This window comes from Molossus molossus, unplaced genomic scaffold (assembly GCF_014108415.1).
Source record: "Molossus molossus isolate mMolMol1 unplaced genomic scaffold, mMolMol1.p scaffold_m16_p_15, whole genome shotgun sequence".
NCBI lineage: Eukaryota > Metazoa > Chordata > Mammalia > Chiroptera > Molossidae > Molossus > Molossus molossus.
In genome coordinates, this window is record NW_023425350.1 from 63,766,260 (window position 1) to 63,781,770 (window position 15,511).

At 37.8% G+C, this 15,511-nt stretch overlaps 1 protein-coding gene across 1 annotated transcript; it reads right to left on the bottom strand.

The window, feature by feature from the left end:
* Positions 1–12,224: 12,224 nt before the first annotated feature.
* Positions 12,225–15,191, bottom strand: LOC118630861 (L-lactate dehydrogenase A chain-like). The gene is given in 3 exon segments (XM_036263064.1): positions 12,225–12,685; positions 12,688–13,045; positions 15,004–15,191. Coding segments are annotated over 3 exon segments (987 nt in total). The 5' UTR covers positions 15,172–15,191.
* Between the last annotated feature and the right edge of the window lie 320 nt (positions 15,192–15,511).

Genomic DNA, 15,511 nt, shown 5'->3' on the forward strand with positions numbered 1-15,511 from the left:
TTCTACAGAGCCGGGAGGCAGCTCCTAGTTCTTCGTCACCATTTGCAAATCAAGGCCTGGCATGTTGCAGCAACTCTATTAAAAACCGTGTTTGCCTTAAACTCATTCCCTTCAGGTCAGAAGGGATCTGGAGCATACGAACCAGCCCCTTGGTTACAACTAATTGGATTGAGTCATATACCTCCTTGAGCTGGAGCAATCAGATTTCTCTCTGGAGCTTCAGGAGAGGCACCCATCTGCAATGTGGAGCCAAGCTGGAAGGTCATGCAGACCTTTGGGTTGTATGCACTGTCATTTGGAGGCAGCTTTGTGAAGGCAGAAGAATGAGCAAAGAGATACTCTGTGGAGAAGGACTGCAATTCAGTTCCTGGAATCTTGGGATTCCCATAGGCTGAGAACACAGGGATGCTGTATCACCCCTTTATTTTTGCTGTCTGGAATGGTTTTTGTTCTTTGTAACTGAACTATGTGGGTTGGCTCTGCACACCAGCCTTTATAGCAGTCTTATATTAACCAAATGGAAGGCTTCAGTTTTCCCAAGCGCTGAATAATCTTATAATAATAATGGCATCTGTGGAACCTAAACTTTAATCTATATCTTCATTTTTCTCTAGAGAACCTGCTCTTTCTTCTAGGAGTCAGCAAACTCTGCCTGTAAAGGGCCAGATAGTAAAATGTTTAATTAAGGCTTTGAGGGCCATTCTGTCTATTTCAACTCAATGCTGCTATTGTAGCATGAAAACATCTATAAATAATGTGTAAACAAATGAAATTGATTGTGTTCCAATAAAACTTTATTTATGGACATTGAAATTTAATTTCATATAATGTTCATGTGTCATAAAACATTATCTTTCATTTACTTGCAACCACTTAAAAATGTTTCCAAAAAAAATTCTTTTAACTCACATATCTTACAAAAACAAATGGCAGTTTGGACTTGGATTACAGGCTATAGTTTGCCAACCTCTTTAATCTATACAACATGCAATACCAGATTATTGTGATTAATTTTTACCTCCTTCTAATTGCAACTCTAGTGACCATCTTTTTGTATCCTTCTAAACATTTTGGAATAACTTTAAAGAATATTTAGGAGGCAACATAGTATTGTAGATAACATCATATAGTTGGAGTCAGGCCACCTGAGCTCAGAGGCTGACTGTGCTATAACTGTGTGATCTATGGGAAAATAGTTAAGTTCTCTAATATCTTCAGTTAGTAAACTGAAGATAATAATAGTGCCCATCTTATAGGATCACCGTGAAGTTTGAATGTAATTATGTTTGTGGAGTCCCTGGAATATTGCTAGTACAGATATTAAACAGTTTACATTTTTTCCCTTACCACCTTTTTTTCAGTATTCTTACTTCTTTACTAATTCTAGTGCATCCTTCCTGAAAGCATTTGTTCCAAAGCGTATGAATAGGAAGCAGAAAGTTCTTCATAGTCAGGTCAGATTGGAAACATTGGAATAATGTGAAATCATACCCTTCTCTGTGCTTTTGGTCTTTGGTAAAATACGTCAGAATTTCTGTTACCTAAATAATGTTTATTTTAAAACAACAAAAGTAGAATATAACATCAAATGTTCCCAAACTTATTTGGGCGTAGAATCCTAAAGCTGAGTATCTCAAAACATACTTTGTGGTTCATGAACAACACTCATTTTTTTTTAATTTAAAAATTATATTTTTTCTGTATTGATTTTAGAGAGAAAGGAAGGAAGAGGAAGAGAGAGATAGAAACATCGATGAGAGAGAACATCAATTGATCGCCTCCTACATGTCCCTCACTGGGAATTTGGCCCACAACCTGGGTATATGCCCTGACTGGAAATCGAACCAGCGACCTCTTGCTGCATTGGTCGACGCTCAACCACTAAGCCACACTGGCCAGGCCAACACTCATCATTTTAATAGTGGCGTAGTAATCTTGTTGGCATACCTCTCCTTGGCATTTGGCATAATTTCTTGTTTCTGATTTCCTGAAGCTCTCTTCTCTTTCCCTGGGTCCTGTTAGAGCCTTCCTGATTCTTCCAATGTCCAATGTTGCTCCTAAAGTACCTTTGCTGAGTTTTCTACTCCTGTGCATCCTTCAATGCCTTGCCCTTGCCCATCTTCTCCTCAGTGATTTCATTCCCTCTCAGAGTTTTAACCTGTATAAGATTGACACATCCATATCTCTAGACCAAGCCTTTCTCCTGATCCTAAACAATATATATGGCTGCCTCCTGAGAGAGGTTCATGCATTCAAAGCTAAACTCAATATTTTTGACCAAGAGCTTGATAACATATCTCTGTTAATATCACTACTAAAGCAGCACTCTGATAGTAAGTCCTACATTGTTCCTTCTAATTCAACCCACACATTTTAATAAATGTATCATCCCTACCTATTCTATCTCTTGAACTTTTTTCTGAGTTCTCGCCTTTCTCTTCTATCTCTGTACCTACTGCTTCTTTTACATGTTTCTCATCTCCAGTTTTATAGCCCTAAAATCCATTCATCATTCTATTGATTGTTTGACCATTATTGTTTTTTGTGCAAATTTTAGTAATTTATTTTTGTTTCAGATGTTTCTCCTTTCCCCCCCTAGATACCCTCTTTCTGATCCCAACCCCCACACCCATCATTGTTATTTATTTTCACTGGTTACACATATGTACATATAAGTTCTTTGGTTTATCTCATCCCTCCCCTGGTTGCCCTCCTCTGAGGTTTGTCAGTCTGAACTGTACTCCTTTCTATGTTTCTGAGTCTATTTTGTTCATCAGCTTATTTTGTTTCTTATATTTCACCAAAAAAAGTAAGATCATGTGGTATTTGTCTTTCTCTTATTGGATTATATTGCTTAGCATGATACTCTCCAAGTCCCTGCATGTTGTCTCAAAGGATATGAGATCTTTCTTTCTTATAGCTGCACAGTATTCCATTGTATATATGTACCACACCTTTTTGATCCACTCATCTATTGGTGGACACTTGGGTTGTTTCCAGATCTTAGCAATTGTAATAGTGCTGCTATGAACATTGGGGTACATATATTCTTTCTGATTGATGTTTCAGGCTTCTTGGGATATATTCCTAGAAGTGAAATTACTGGGTTAAATAGCAGTTTAATTTTTAATTTTTGTTTTGTTTTGTTTTGTTTTTTTTGTAAGTACCCCTAGCGGGAACCGAACCCAGGACTCTCTGGTATACAGGCCAATGCTCCAACCGCTGAGCAAAACTGGCTAAGGCAAATTTTTAATTTCTTGAGGAAACATCATATTGTTTTCCATAGTGGCTGGACCAGTCTGCATTTTTACCACCAGTGCTCTAGAGTCCCCTTTTCTCCACACCCACACCAGCACTTGTTATTTGATGATTTGTTGATGGCAGCCATTCTGGCAGGTGTGAGGTGATACCTCATAGTTGTTTTAATTTACATCTCTCTGATGAGTAGTGACAGTGAAAATTTCTTCATATGTCTCTTGGCCATTTGTATGTCCTTTTTGGAGAGGTGTCTATTTGGGTCCTTTGCCCATTTTTAACTGGGTTCTTTGTCTTCCTTTTGTTGAGTTGTATGAGTACTCTATATATTTTGGAAATTAACCCCTTATCTGATGTATCAATGAAAATTATGCTCTCTCATGTAGTGGGTTCCCTTTCCATTTTGATGCTTGTTTCTTCCCACTTGGTCATGGTGAATAATTTTTTGATCTATTGCTGGATCCGATTTGCTAATATTTTCTTAAGGATTTTGGTATCTGTGTTCACCAGGGATATTGGCCTGTAGTTTTCTTTCTATGTAGTGTCATTATTTGGTTTTGGAGTTAGAATTACGTTGACCTCATAAAACAAGTTTAGATGTCTTCTTTCTTCTTGAATTGTTTAGAATAGTTTGAGGAGAATGAGTGTTAGTTCTTCTTTGGATGCTTGATAAAACTCCTCGGTGAAGTCATCCGGGCCTGGGCTTTTGTTTGCTGGGAGATTCTTGATTACATCTTTAATTTTCTTAGTTGTTATTCATCTGTTCATCTGTTATTCATCTCTTCCCAGTTAGTTTTAGGTGACTGTGTATTTTTAGAAATTTTTCTATTTTGCCTAGCTTGTCCAATTTTTGGCATATAATTTTTCATAGTATTTGTTAACGATCCTTTGTATTTTTGTGGTGTCAGTTGTTACTTCTCTTTTTTGTTTCTGATTTTGTTTATTTGGGTTCTCTCTCTTTGTTTCTTGGTGAGTCTAGCTAAGGGTCCATCAATCTAGTTTATCTTTTCAAAGAACCAGTTCTTTGTTTCATTGATCTTTTAAATTATTATTTTTTTTTTTTAGTCTCTATGTCATTTATTTCTGCTATGATCTTGTATCTTCCGATTGGATAGATCCTTTCAATACTATGTAGTAGTCTTCTTAGTCTCTAGTTATGGCCTTCATTTTGAAAGCTATTTTATCAGATATGAGTATTGCTACCACAGCTTTTCTTTCCTTTCCATTTGCTTGGAAGATTTTTTTCTATCCCTTCACTTTTAACCTATGTGAGTTTTTTGTTGTGAGGTGGGTCTCTTGTAAACAACATATATGTGAGTCATGCTTTCTTATCCAGTTATATACTCTGTGTCTTTTGAATGTCAGTCCATTTACATTTAAGGTTATCAATGACATGTACTTATTTATTGACATTTTTGTTATTGTGGTTATATTTTTCTTCCTATTTCTTCTACTAATTACAGCAGTCCTTTGAACATTTTTGCAGAGCTGGTTTGGTGCTAATATATCTCCTTAGCCTTTTTTTGTCTGGGAAGCTCTTTATTTCACCTTCTATTTTAAATAAAAGCCTTGCTGGATTGAGTAGTCTTAGATTGAGATCCTTGTTTTTCATTACCTTGATTACTTTATGCCATTCCCTTCTGGCGTGTAGTGTTTCTGTTGAGAAGTCAGCTGAGAGCCTGATGGGAGTTCCTTTGTAGGTAACCTGTTGCTTATCTCTTGCTGCTTTTAGGATTCTCTCTTTGTCTTTAATTTTTGGCATTTTGATTACTATCTGCCTTGGTGTGGGCCTCTTTGGGTTCTTCTTACTTGGGATTCTCTGTGCTTCTTGAACTTAAATGTCTTCTTACTTTACCAAGTTAGAGAAGTTTTCTGTCACTATTTCTTCAAATATATTCTCTAACCCTTGCTCATTTTCTTCTTCTTCTGGAACTCCTATGGTGCAAATGTTGTTACATTTCCAGTTGTCCCACAGTTCTCTTAGGCTGCTTGGTTTTTTGTTTTTTGGTTTTCTTTCTTTTTGGTTCTCTTATTGGTGAGTTTTTCTACCCTGTCTTCTAATTCAGTAATTCAGTCCTCAGCTTCCTTTACTTTTCTGGTTATTCTTTTTAATATGTTCTTTATCTCTGCTATGTCATTGTTCATTTCTGCTTGGTAGTTTTTCATTTTCTATTGGTTGATTTTCAATGTTTCTATATTTTTACTCATGCTATTACACTCTCTACTCATGCTGTTGAGCTTCTTCATTGCCATCATTCTGAACTCTACCTCTGATAACTTGCTTAACTGCATTTCAGTTATCTCTTCTTCAGTAGAGTTCTCTTCTTTCATTTGGGATTTGTTTCTTTGTTTCACCATTGTGGTTATCTCAGTGGGTTTTGGAGCCTGCTAAAGTTTCCCTGTGGGTGTTGCTGTTCCACTGGTTGTGGCTCCCTCTACTTGGTTTGGATGAGTGTGCGAGGACTCACGTTAAACACCATTGTCTGGTTGCAGTCTGTCCCCGGACCTGGTTGGGGTCATGTGGGTGGCAACCACTCCATGTGTCTCTCTCACATGGATATTTCTCTCTCTCTCTCTCTCTCTCTCTCTCTCTCTCTCTCTCTCTCTCTCTCTCTCCCTTCCTCTCCCCTTTCCACTCTGTCTGAAGATAAATGCAAAAAAAAAAAAAAAAAAATCTTGGGTGAGGTTTAAAACATAAAACAACACTGTCAAGTCTTACTATCCTGGGTAGATTTGCTAGCCCAGGAAAGGTCCAGTTATCCTCTAGTTTTTTGCCTGGATGCTGTTAGTTTGTCACTTGATGAGCCTTGGCTTGTAGCCTTCAACAGAATGAAAAAATCCCTCAGGTGTTCAGGGTAAGAGGCTTTACAGAGGATGGGGCAGATGCTTGCTGGTTGTTAATGACCCTCAATTTGGAATTCTCTGGCCTTGGCAGGTGGTGTTAAATTACTGACGGAAGGGCTGTTGCTTCTCCCTGGAGCTCTGGGAAGGAGCTCCTTGAGTAATATGGCTACTGTCCTATGAGGAAGTGATTCAGCACAAAACTCCTATTGCTCTCCCAGTCTCCAAGCTCCCAAGTCTCTCCACCCAGTTCCAGTCCAGTTCACCTTCCCTCTGCCAGAGCCCAAGGTACGTGGCTGTGGCTAATTTGGTGCTCTGTCCTGGCACTCTGCACTGTGAGGCTGACTTGGGATTTTTAACTCTGAGGGAGCTGCCCACCACTAAAACAGCTGCTGTCTGTGGGCTCCCAGCCCACCCTCTCGCCCTCTGCAGTTCCTACCAGGCCCAATTTAGTGTCCTCTTTCTGACTGTGGTTATATGGGTCCTCTCCAACTGCTTTTATATTGTTTTTTTTCCTGATGATTTGTCTTTATTTTCACTGTAATTTCAGTTTGGTCCTACACAGAGATGGTCTGTGTAGCTTCCATTCACTCTGCTGCCATTTTGGAAGTTCTCTCTATTAGTTTGACTTTTAAAACTATGTATATGTGCTACTTTTATAAATAAAAATTGGAAAACACCCTGGCTGAGTGGCTTATTTAGTTGGAGCCTCGTCCTGTATACCAAAAATGTTGTGAGTTCAACTCCTAGTCAGGGCACATACACAGGTTTCAGATTTGATCTCCATTTAGGGTGCATATAGGTGACAGCCAATCGATGTTTCCCTCTCACATTGATGTTTCTCTCTCTCTTTCTCCATTCCTCTGTCTCTGGGTTGCAGGTTCCATCCCCAGCTCTGGTTTGGAAGGCAACCAATTGATGTCTCTTGGTTGATCTTTATAAATGCAAATCTACTCATGTTATTTTTCAGTAGCTCCAGACTTGCTACATGATGTTGCCCTAGCTACTCATCATGGTACGCAAGGTTCTTAACGATCTCACTCCCAATTTACCATTAGCCTCTTTCCACTCAAAACATCCCTCCATATACCCTGTACAGTTTTTATAGTGCACAATAATTCTGTTCCATTTTTCTAGATTGATCACCTCACCTGTCCCCAAAACAGTTTCTTAGTTTGTGGTCTCTAAGAAGCAGACTCTCAAGTAAGAATTTCTGTGGTTGGAAAAAATTATAAAAGTCTATGAAATGAAAAATGAACAAAAAAACTACTGAGAGCCCTATCTAGCATACCTTCCCAGTTATCTCTATTTTTTCATTGTCTTTGAGCTATTTCTCAACTCTATAAACTGTAGAATAGTTATTAATGTAAATGATTCTTTTCCATACACACATAAATTATGTCCCATGGAATGTAATTGATTATTGTCCCATAGATATTGACCGGTTCTTCCAGTTTTGCACCTATTTGTAAATTTATTTCACAACATTCCTTACTGGCATCTACACGTAGCAGTTTGAATTTTCCTTTGAGTAGGGTTGTCATATTTAGTAAATCAAACTAACAAGATACCCAGTTATATTTGAATTGTAAATAAATCATTATTTTTTAGCATAAGGATGGTCCCATTAAAAATTTTATGTATACTTACACTGAAAAATTATAAGTTGTTTATCTGAAACTCAAATTTAATTGAGCATCCTGTATTTTATTTGGCAATTTTACCTTTGATTCAGTTGTAACATCTTACCAATTCCTTCATTTTTCTTATTAATAAGTTAAATAAAATCATTGATATGTATTTATTTCACAATTATTTGAGAGCCTTGATTTTACTTTTTAAAAAATCATCTGATAACAGCATACAAGTAGTTTATTTGGGTAGTAGGGAAATAAAGAAGTGAGACAAGGTAGGGAAGTCAGCTTATAAATATATATTATAAAGCCGGTTACTACTATGGGTAACTGCAGTTAACTCTCCCTGGGGTACTCCCAGTCAGTGTGGTACACATTCCTCAGAGTTATCTCAGCCCTGGGTCAGGAATTGTGGTATTTATCTACCAACTGCTATACTTAACACTCCATCCCAGACCTTTCTTTTGATCATAGACCATATACCTATGATTGATGGCTGCTTGCAAGGGAGTGGTTAATTCCCGGAATCTCCCGTCTGTCATGAATGTGGCCAAAGAGCCAACTCCAGGAATATTTGAGCCAGTATGCACTGAGGTTACAGAGACAAAAAAAATATAGGGAGACCACCAACAGCTTTAGTTACACTAGCCAAATGTACACATTTTTCAAGATAATCACAAATGCCACCTTCTCTATTACACCTTTGTTAGTTCCCAAGAGTGGTTAACAGAGTGCTTTGTGAACTCCTTATGCTTCATAAAGATGTCTCTAATAGAAACTTTAACAGATATTGCACTTATTTTTCTCAATATGTGAATCTCCTTCAAATAGAATATAAACTTCTGGACAATAGAGATCAAGTCTTACTAGTATATAAAGACCCAATTCCTGGTAGATAATCTAGAAAGTTTTGTTGAATTGATTAATTAATTAATTAAATGTATAGCAATTTGAAGGAAGAGGAAAATTGAAGAAGGCTTCAGCAAAGAGTTATATCTAAGCAGGGTCCTGAAGGATAATAGTCCACCAAGACAGAGAAGTCACTTCAAGCAAGGAAATCATTATAAGCAAATAAATGAAGAGAGATGATTTATATTCAGGCAGATGCTGTTTTCTCTTTTTAGTAGCAGCCATTTATCTTTCCCTATTATATTGGGTGTTATTTCATTTTTGCTCCTGAGTCATTTTAAAAGTCCAACCTTCAGGAAGGTCTTTAAGAAAGAATGACAGGGCTACACTGTGATAGTCTTTACCACAGCTTCTCCCAGAGTAAATAAAACCTAAAAACATGAGTAAATGTTTCCTCTGAAGCAATTCATCATGGAGAGGCACTACTAATACTGCTGTCATTTCCCTCCTACGAGGTCATAATTGCATTGTATTTCCTATGCAATCTAGATTTTCACACCACCTTCAAGATTGGTGTATATATAAACTCAATAATTTAAAATCATTCTCTTTTGTGTTCCTTACTAGAAAAATCTCAAAAACATTATCCCTTTTTTCCTGGTGTAATACCAGAGTTCCCAATATATACCTTTAATGGCTTGTTTTGTCAGTCTCATAATGAAGGCCTGGCTATCTCTGTCACTCATTTCTAGAGCTCACCAATTTTTATTTTAAAAGCTTGAAGATAAAAAATAAAAAGAGCTGTGCAGTCTAGCCAAATAAGAAATACAGAAATCATGAATAATTAAATAAGCATAACTAAGATATCTAATCACTGAAAATAAATGCTTTAGCATAAATCAAGAAATGTTAATTGAAGAGTTTAAGTCATAGAGTATAAGAAATTCAATGCTTATTTTATGAGGCAATAAGGGATGTGGAAGACATTCTGGGCTTTACCAGGAAGCATACCAGGTCATTTGATAATCAGATTTGACCAGTGAGACAAGACAGGAAGCCAAGACTCTGTGCCCAAAGCTTAGGGACAAAAACACAATCAAGACAACAAAAAGATGATCTTCGATGGATTAATCATCAATTTATCATTCTTAACTGATATTTGTAGAGGATGTGGCAAGTTCAGTCTTGACTGACATGTGCATTGAAGAGGAATTGTGCTTTTATGTATTGAACAATGTCTGTGTTTGCTGGTTACGGTCAAGTTCTGATCCACATTATGGATCCAGTAAATTCATTTCTTTTATAGCTGGTCTCCAGCCAGGAGATATTGTCCAGCCAACTTGTCCAAGATATCAGAATTACAAGTGTTCATGGTAGGATTAGTTTAAAATGTGGGAAGATCTTTTTTATTGGAGTCAAAGTGATCTGGGATAGCTAATCCATTTTCTTACCTTCTTATTCTCTATGAACTTCGGTTTGCTATGAATTCAATTTGCTTCAGTGAAATTCTAATAGATTATAATATCTTATGGGATTATTTGAGTATTAAATCAATCACTATATAAAAATCCCTTAGCTCAGTGTCTGGAAAATTGTAAGTGCTTGATAATTATTTTTTCTGCTTCTCTAAATTTCAGGAAATTGAGATAGATAAAAACTAATATTTTTTTGGCCAAAAATGGTGAATTTTGGAACCTATGGCTGGCTGAAGTACTCTGTAAAGTGCATACTATATAAGTCTCTAACCCTTAACAGCAGGGCTAGTTTTACACTGAATCCATTTTTAGACTTTGGAAACACCAAATGCATTGCCTTCCCTGGCCAGAATTATATTACGAACTAGGGCTGAGATGCGTGGAAAAAGAAGGTATCTTAGAAAGTTAAGGATGTTTGAATTACTACTCTCTTTATATGATAAGTTAAATGTATAAGCGTAAAATTGAATAGAAAGGTAACCAAATAAGAATATTTCATTGTTTTACTCTTTCCCTTGGTGGGGAAAGTTGTACTTCAATATGAATTATAATAATTTTTACTTATGCTTTAATTAAAAGACTCAAAATAAGTTACTTTCAAAATAATATTTCAAACAAAGCTTTGCAGACATCCTCTATAAAATAACATTGTGTCTTTGGGGATAAAAAGTTCTGACTAGTAGAGAATACCTTGTCGAGGAACTGAAAGGGGCTGGCCGGCTGCAAACAGACCAGGTCAATGAAATGATCAACATCATTAGTACTGAGACCACAGGACACCATTTCACAAGACACTGCTCAGTCCACATTCTGTGTCTGGACTTTTGCTTTCCATAGAAGTTCTGCTGAGGTGACCCTATTTATCTCTAGTCTTCACTGACTAAAAAAACACAGTTTTCTGGGTGAGATGTGGTGGGCTTTGAGGATCATTGCTGTTGTCCTGAAAAAGCTCTGGTGCCTACCAGAATCTTAAAATATAAATCCAAGCACCAAAAGTGCTTAAATTCTATTTTACTTTTTAAAAATTTTTTTAAGATTTTTATTTTATTTTATTTTATTTGCTGTGCTTAATTTTTATTTTTTTATTTTTCTAAATTAATTGATTTATTTTTGTTACAGATGTTTCTCCTTTTTCTCCCACTGATTCCCCACTTCCCCTCCCTCGCCACCCTGTCCCCAGCTTTGTTGTCCATGTCCATTGTTCATGCATGCATGTATATAAGTTCTATGGTTTATCTCTCCCCCACAACCCCGTCTTCTGGGGATTGTCAATCTGTACCCCACTTCCACGTTTCTGAGACTACTCCATTACTCAGACTGTTATGTTCATTATATTCCACAAATAAGTGAGATTATGTGATACATGACTTTCTCTGTTTGGCTTGTTTCACTTAGGATAATACTTTCCAGGTCCCTTCATGTTGTCTCAAATGATGAGCTCTTTCTTTCTTACAGCTGCATAGTAGTCCATTGTGTATACGTACCACGGCTTTTTTATCCATTCGTCTACTGATGGACACTTGGGCTGTTTCCAGATCTTAGCTATTGTAAATAGTGCTGCTATGAACATGGGGGTACATATATTCTTTCTGATTGGTGTTTCAGGCTTCTTTTTTTTTTTTTCACTGTCCAAGGTTTATTTGGCATTTTCGTTGGTATGACACTTGGATAGTTGGCTACATTATTTATATGTAGACTTTCCTTTTTACAGTATATGGCAATATACACTAATCTGATACATATACTACACAGAATAAAATCCTTTAGAACAGTTATGCACAAGACATGCAATACTGGATTTATACATTGGATCCCAGGATGAAATTGACTGGAGAAAAAAAAAGTTGGACTAGGCATGTTGGGTAAAGGAAGCAGAAGTTATATAACACAGTGAACACACATCTAGTTTGAAGGGCAACTGTAGTGTGTGCAACACTGGCAGTGGTGCCTTTGAGGTGGAACTATTTCACACGAGCCTGTTTAAGACTGCACAGGGTGAGCACCATCCAGCATCAGGATATACCTGCAGGATTTTATGAACCATTACTATTTCTATCTTTAGGAAACTGATGTTTTTAGTCACAAATCAGATAAAAAGGACAATATGCACAATCTCCAACTAAAATCCTGTGGTAGCCTAGACAGTGAGGTGGTATGACATGAGAAGACTTTAAAATTGCAGCCCTTTCTGGATCCCCCAAAGTGTGTCTGCACTCTTCTTCAAACAGGCTTCTTCCTCAGATGTCAGAGCCACCTTCACGACATCCGAGATTCCACTCTGTCCCAAGATGCAAGGAACACTAAGGAAGACATCTTCTTTTATTCCATAGAGACCCTTAATCATGGTGGAAATTGGATGCACCCATCTAAGATTCTTCATCATACTTTCTGCTAAATCTGCCACAGACAGTCCAATGGCCCAGGACGTGTAGCCTTTCAGTTTGATCACCTCATAAGCACTGCCAACCACCTGTTTGTGAACTTGTTTCCATTGTTCCTTATCTGCATCAGTGCCTAATTCAAGGCGCAGGATCTTTAGGGTGACACCAGCAACATTCACTCCACTCCATACAGGCACACTAGAGTCTCCATGCTCCCCAAGGAACCACCCATGACAGCTTAATGGGTGAACTCCCCCATTAGGTAACGGAACCGGGCTGAATCCAGATTGCAACCACTTCCAATAACACAGTTTTGGGGAAAGCCGCTTATCTTCCAAGCCACGTAGGTCAACATATCCACTGAATTGGAAACAATGAGCAGTTTGCAGTTGGGACTATATTTGACAACATTAGGAATGATGAATTTAAAGATGTTCATGTTACACTGGACCAAATTAAGACGGCTTTCTCCCTCTTGTTGATGTGCCCCAGCTGTGATAATCACCAGCTTGGAGTTTGCAGACACACTATAGTCTTTGCCAGAGACAATTTTTGGTGTTTTAAGGAAAAGGCTGCCATGTTGGAGATCCATCATCTCTCCCTTTAATTTTTTTTTTTATTAATTAATTGTTGTTACAGATGTTTCTCCTTTTTCCCCCACTGATTCCCCCATCCCCCTCCCTCCCTGCCCTTTCCCCAGTTTGTTGTCCATATCCACTGTTCATGCATACATGCATATAAGTTCTGTGGTTTATCTCTCTCCCACCACCCCCTTCTTTAGGGGATTGTCAGTCTGTACCCCACTTCCACGTCTCTGGGACTACCCCATTCCTCAGACTGTTATGTTCATTATATTCCACAGATAAGTGAGATCATATGAAACTTGTCTCTCTCTGTTTGGCTTGTTTCACTTAGGATGATACATTCCAGGTCCCTCCATGTAGTCTTAAAGGATGAGAGATCTTTCTTTCTTACAGCTGCATAGTACTCCATTGTGTATATGTACCACTGCTTTCTTATTCATTCGTCTACTGATGGAAACTTGGGCTGTTTCCAGATCTTAGCTATTGTAAATAGTGCTGCTACAAACATGGGGGTACATATATTCTTTCTGATTGGTGCTTTAGGTTTCTTAGGGTATATTCCTAGAAGTTGGATCACTGGGTCAAATGGAAGTTCAATTTTTAATTTTTTGAGGTAACACCATAGTGTTTTCCATAGTGGCTGCACCAGTCTGCATTCCCACCAGCAGTGTACTAGAGTCCCCTTTTCTCCACACCATCGCCAACACTTGTTGTTTGATGATTTGTTGATGGTGGCCATTCTGACAGGTGTGAGGTGATACTTCATTGTTTTAATTTGCATCTCTCTGATGATTAGTGATGATGAGCATTTCTTCATATGTTTCTTAGCCATTTGTATGTCCTGTTTGGAGAGGTGTCTATTTAGTTCCTCTGCCCATTCTTTGATTGGATTCTTTGTCTTCCTTTTGTGGAGTTGTATAAGCTCTCTATATGTATTGGAAATTAGCCCCTTATCTGATATATTATTGGCAATTATGCTCTCCCATACAGTGGGTAGCCTTTCCATTTTGATGATTGTATCTATCACTGTGCAGAAGCTTTTGAGTTTGATGTGGTCCCATGTGTTCATTTTCTCCTTTGTTTCTATTGCCTTAGGTGATGTGTCAGTAAAAATTCTGCTGCGTATGATGTCTGAAATTTTGTTGCCTACAGTCTCTTCTAGGATTTTTATGGATTCATGAGTTACATTTAAGTCCTTTATCCATTTTGAGTTTATTCTCGTATAGGGTGTAATTTGATGGTTTAATTTCATTTTTCTCCAAGTAGCTGTCCAATTTGCCCAGCACCATTTATTAAAGAGGCTGTCCTTACTCCACTGTATGCTCTTGCCACCTTTGTGAAATATTAATTGAGCATATTGCCTTGTGTCCATTTCTGGGTTCTCTGTTCTGTTTCACTGGTCTATATACCTGTTCTTGTGCCAGTACGAGGCTGTTTTGATTACAGTGGCTTTGTAGTATAACCTGAAATCTGGTAATGTTATCCCTCCAACTTTGTTCTTCCTTTTCAAGATTGCTGTGGCTATTCGAGGCCTTTTTTAGTTCCATATGAACTTTTGAAATAATTGTTCTAATTCTGTGAAGTATGCCATTGGTATTTTGATGGGGATTGCATTGAATCTATAGATTGCTTTGGGTAATATGGACATTTTAATGATGTTAATTCTCCCAATCCATGAACAGGGTATGTGCTTCCACTTTTTTTTATCTTCCTCTCTTTCTTTTTTCAATTACCTGTAGTTTTCTGTGAATAGGTCCTTTATTTCTTTGGTTAAGTTTATTCCTAGGTATCTTAATTTTTTTGCCGCAATGGTAAATGGGATTGTTTTCTTAGTTTCTCTTTCTGTGAGTTCATCAGTGGTATATAAGAATGCCATCGATTCCTTGACGTTAATTTTGTACCTGCTACTTTGCCAAATTCATTTATTAAGTCTAGTAAACTTTTGATGGAGTCTTTGGGGTTTTCTATATTCTCCCTATAATTTGTCTTCCATGACATCAATGAGAGCAAGTTCATCTGCCAAGTCCTTCATTAAGATACTGATGGCACAAGCCATGCCAACAGCACCAAAGCCAACAACTGTGATCTTATTCTGGGGTTTTTGTTCTTCCTTAAGAAGATTCACAATCAGCTGATCCTTGAGCATTGCCATACTGGACTTAGGAATCGAGAGTGCACGGCGGGCGGTCGTCGGTGGCGCGCGACATTGGATCCGGACTTGGCGGCAGCTGCTCCGGTACTCTGTTTCAGGCTTCTTAGGATATATTCCTAGAAGTGGGATCACTGGGTCAAACGGAAGTTCAATTCTTAATTTTTTGAGGTAATACCATATTTTTTTCCAGAGTGGCTGCACCAGTCTGCATTCCCACCAGCAGTGTACCCTAGTCTCCTGTTCTCCACATCCTCGCCAACACTTGTTTGATGATTTGTTGATGGCGGCCATTCTGACAGGTGTGAGGTGATACCTCATTGTTGTTTTAATTTGCATCTCT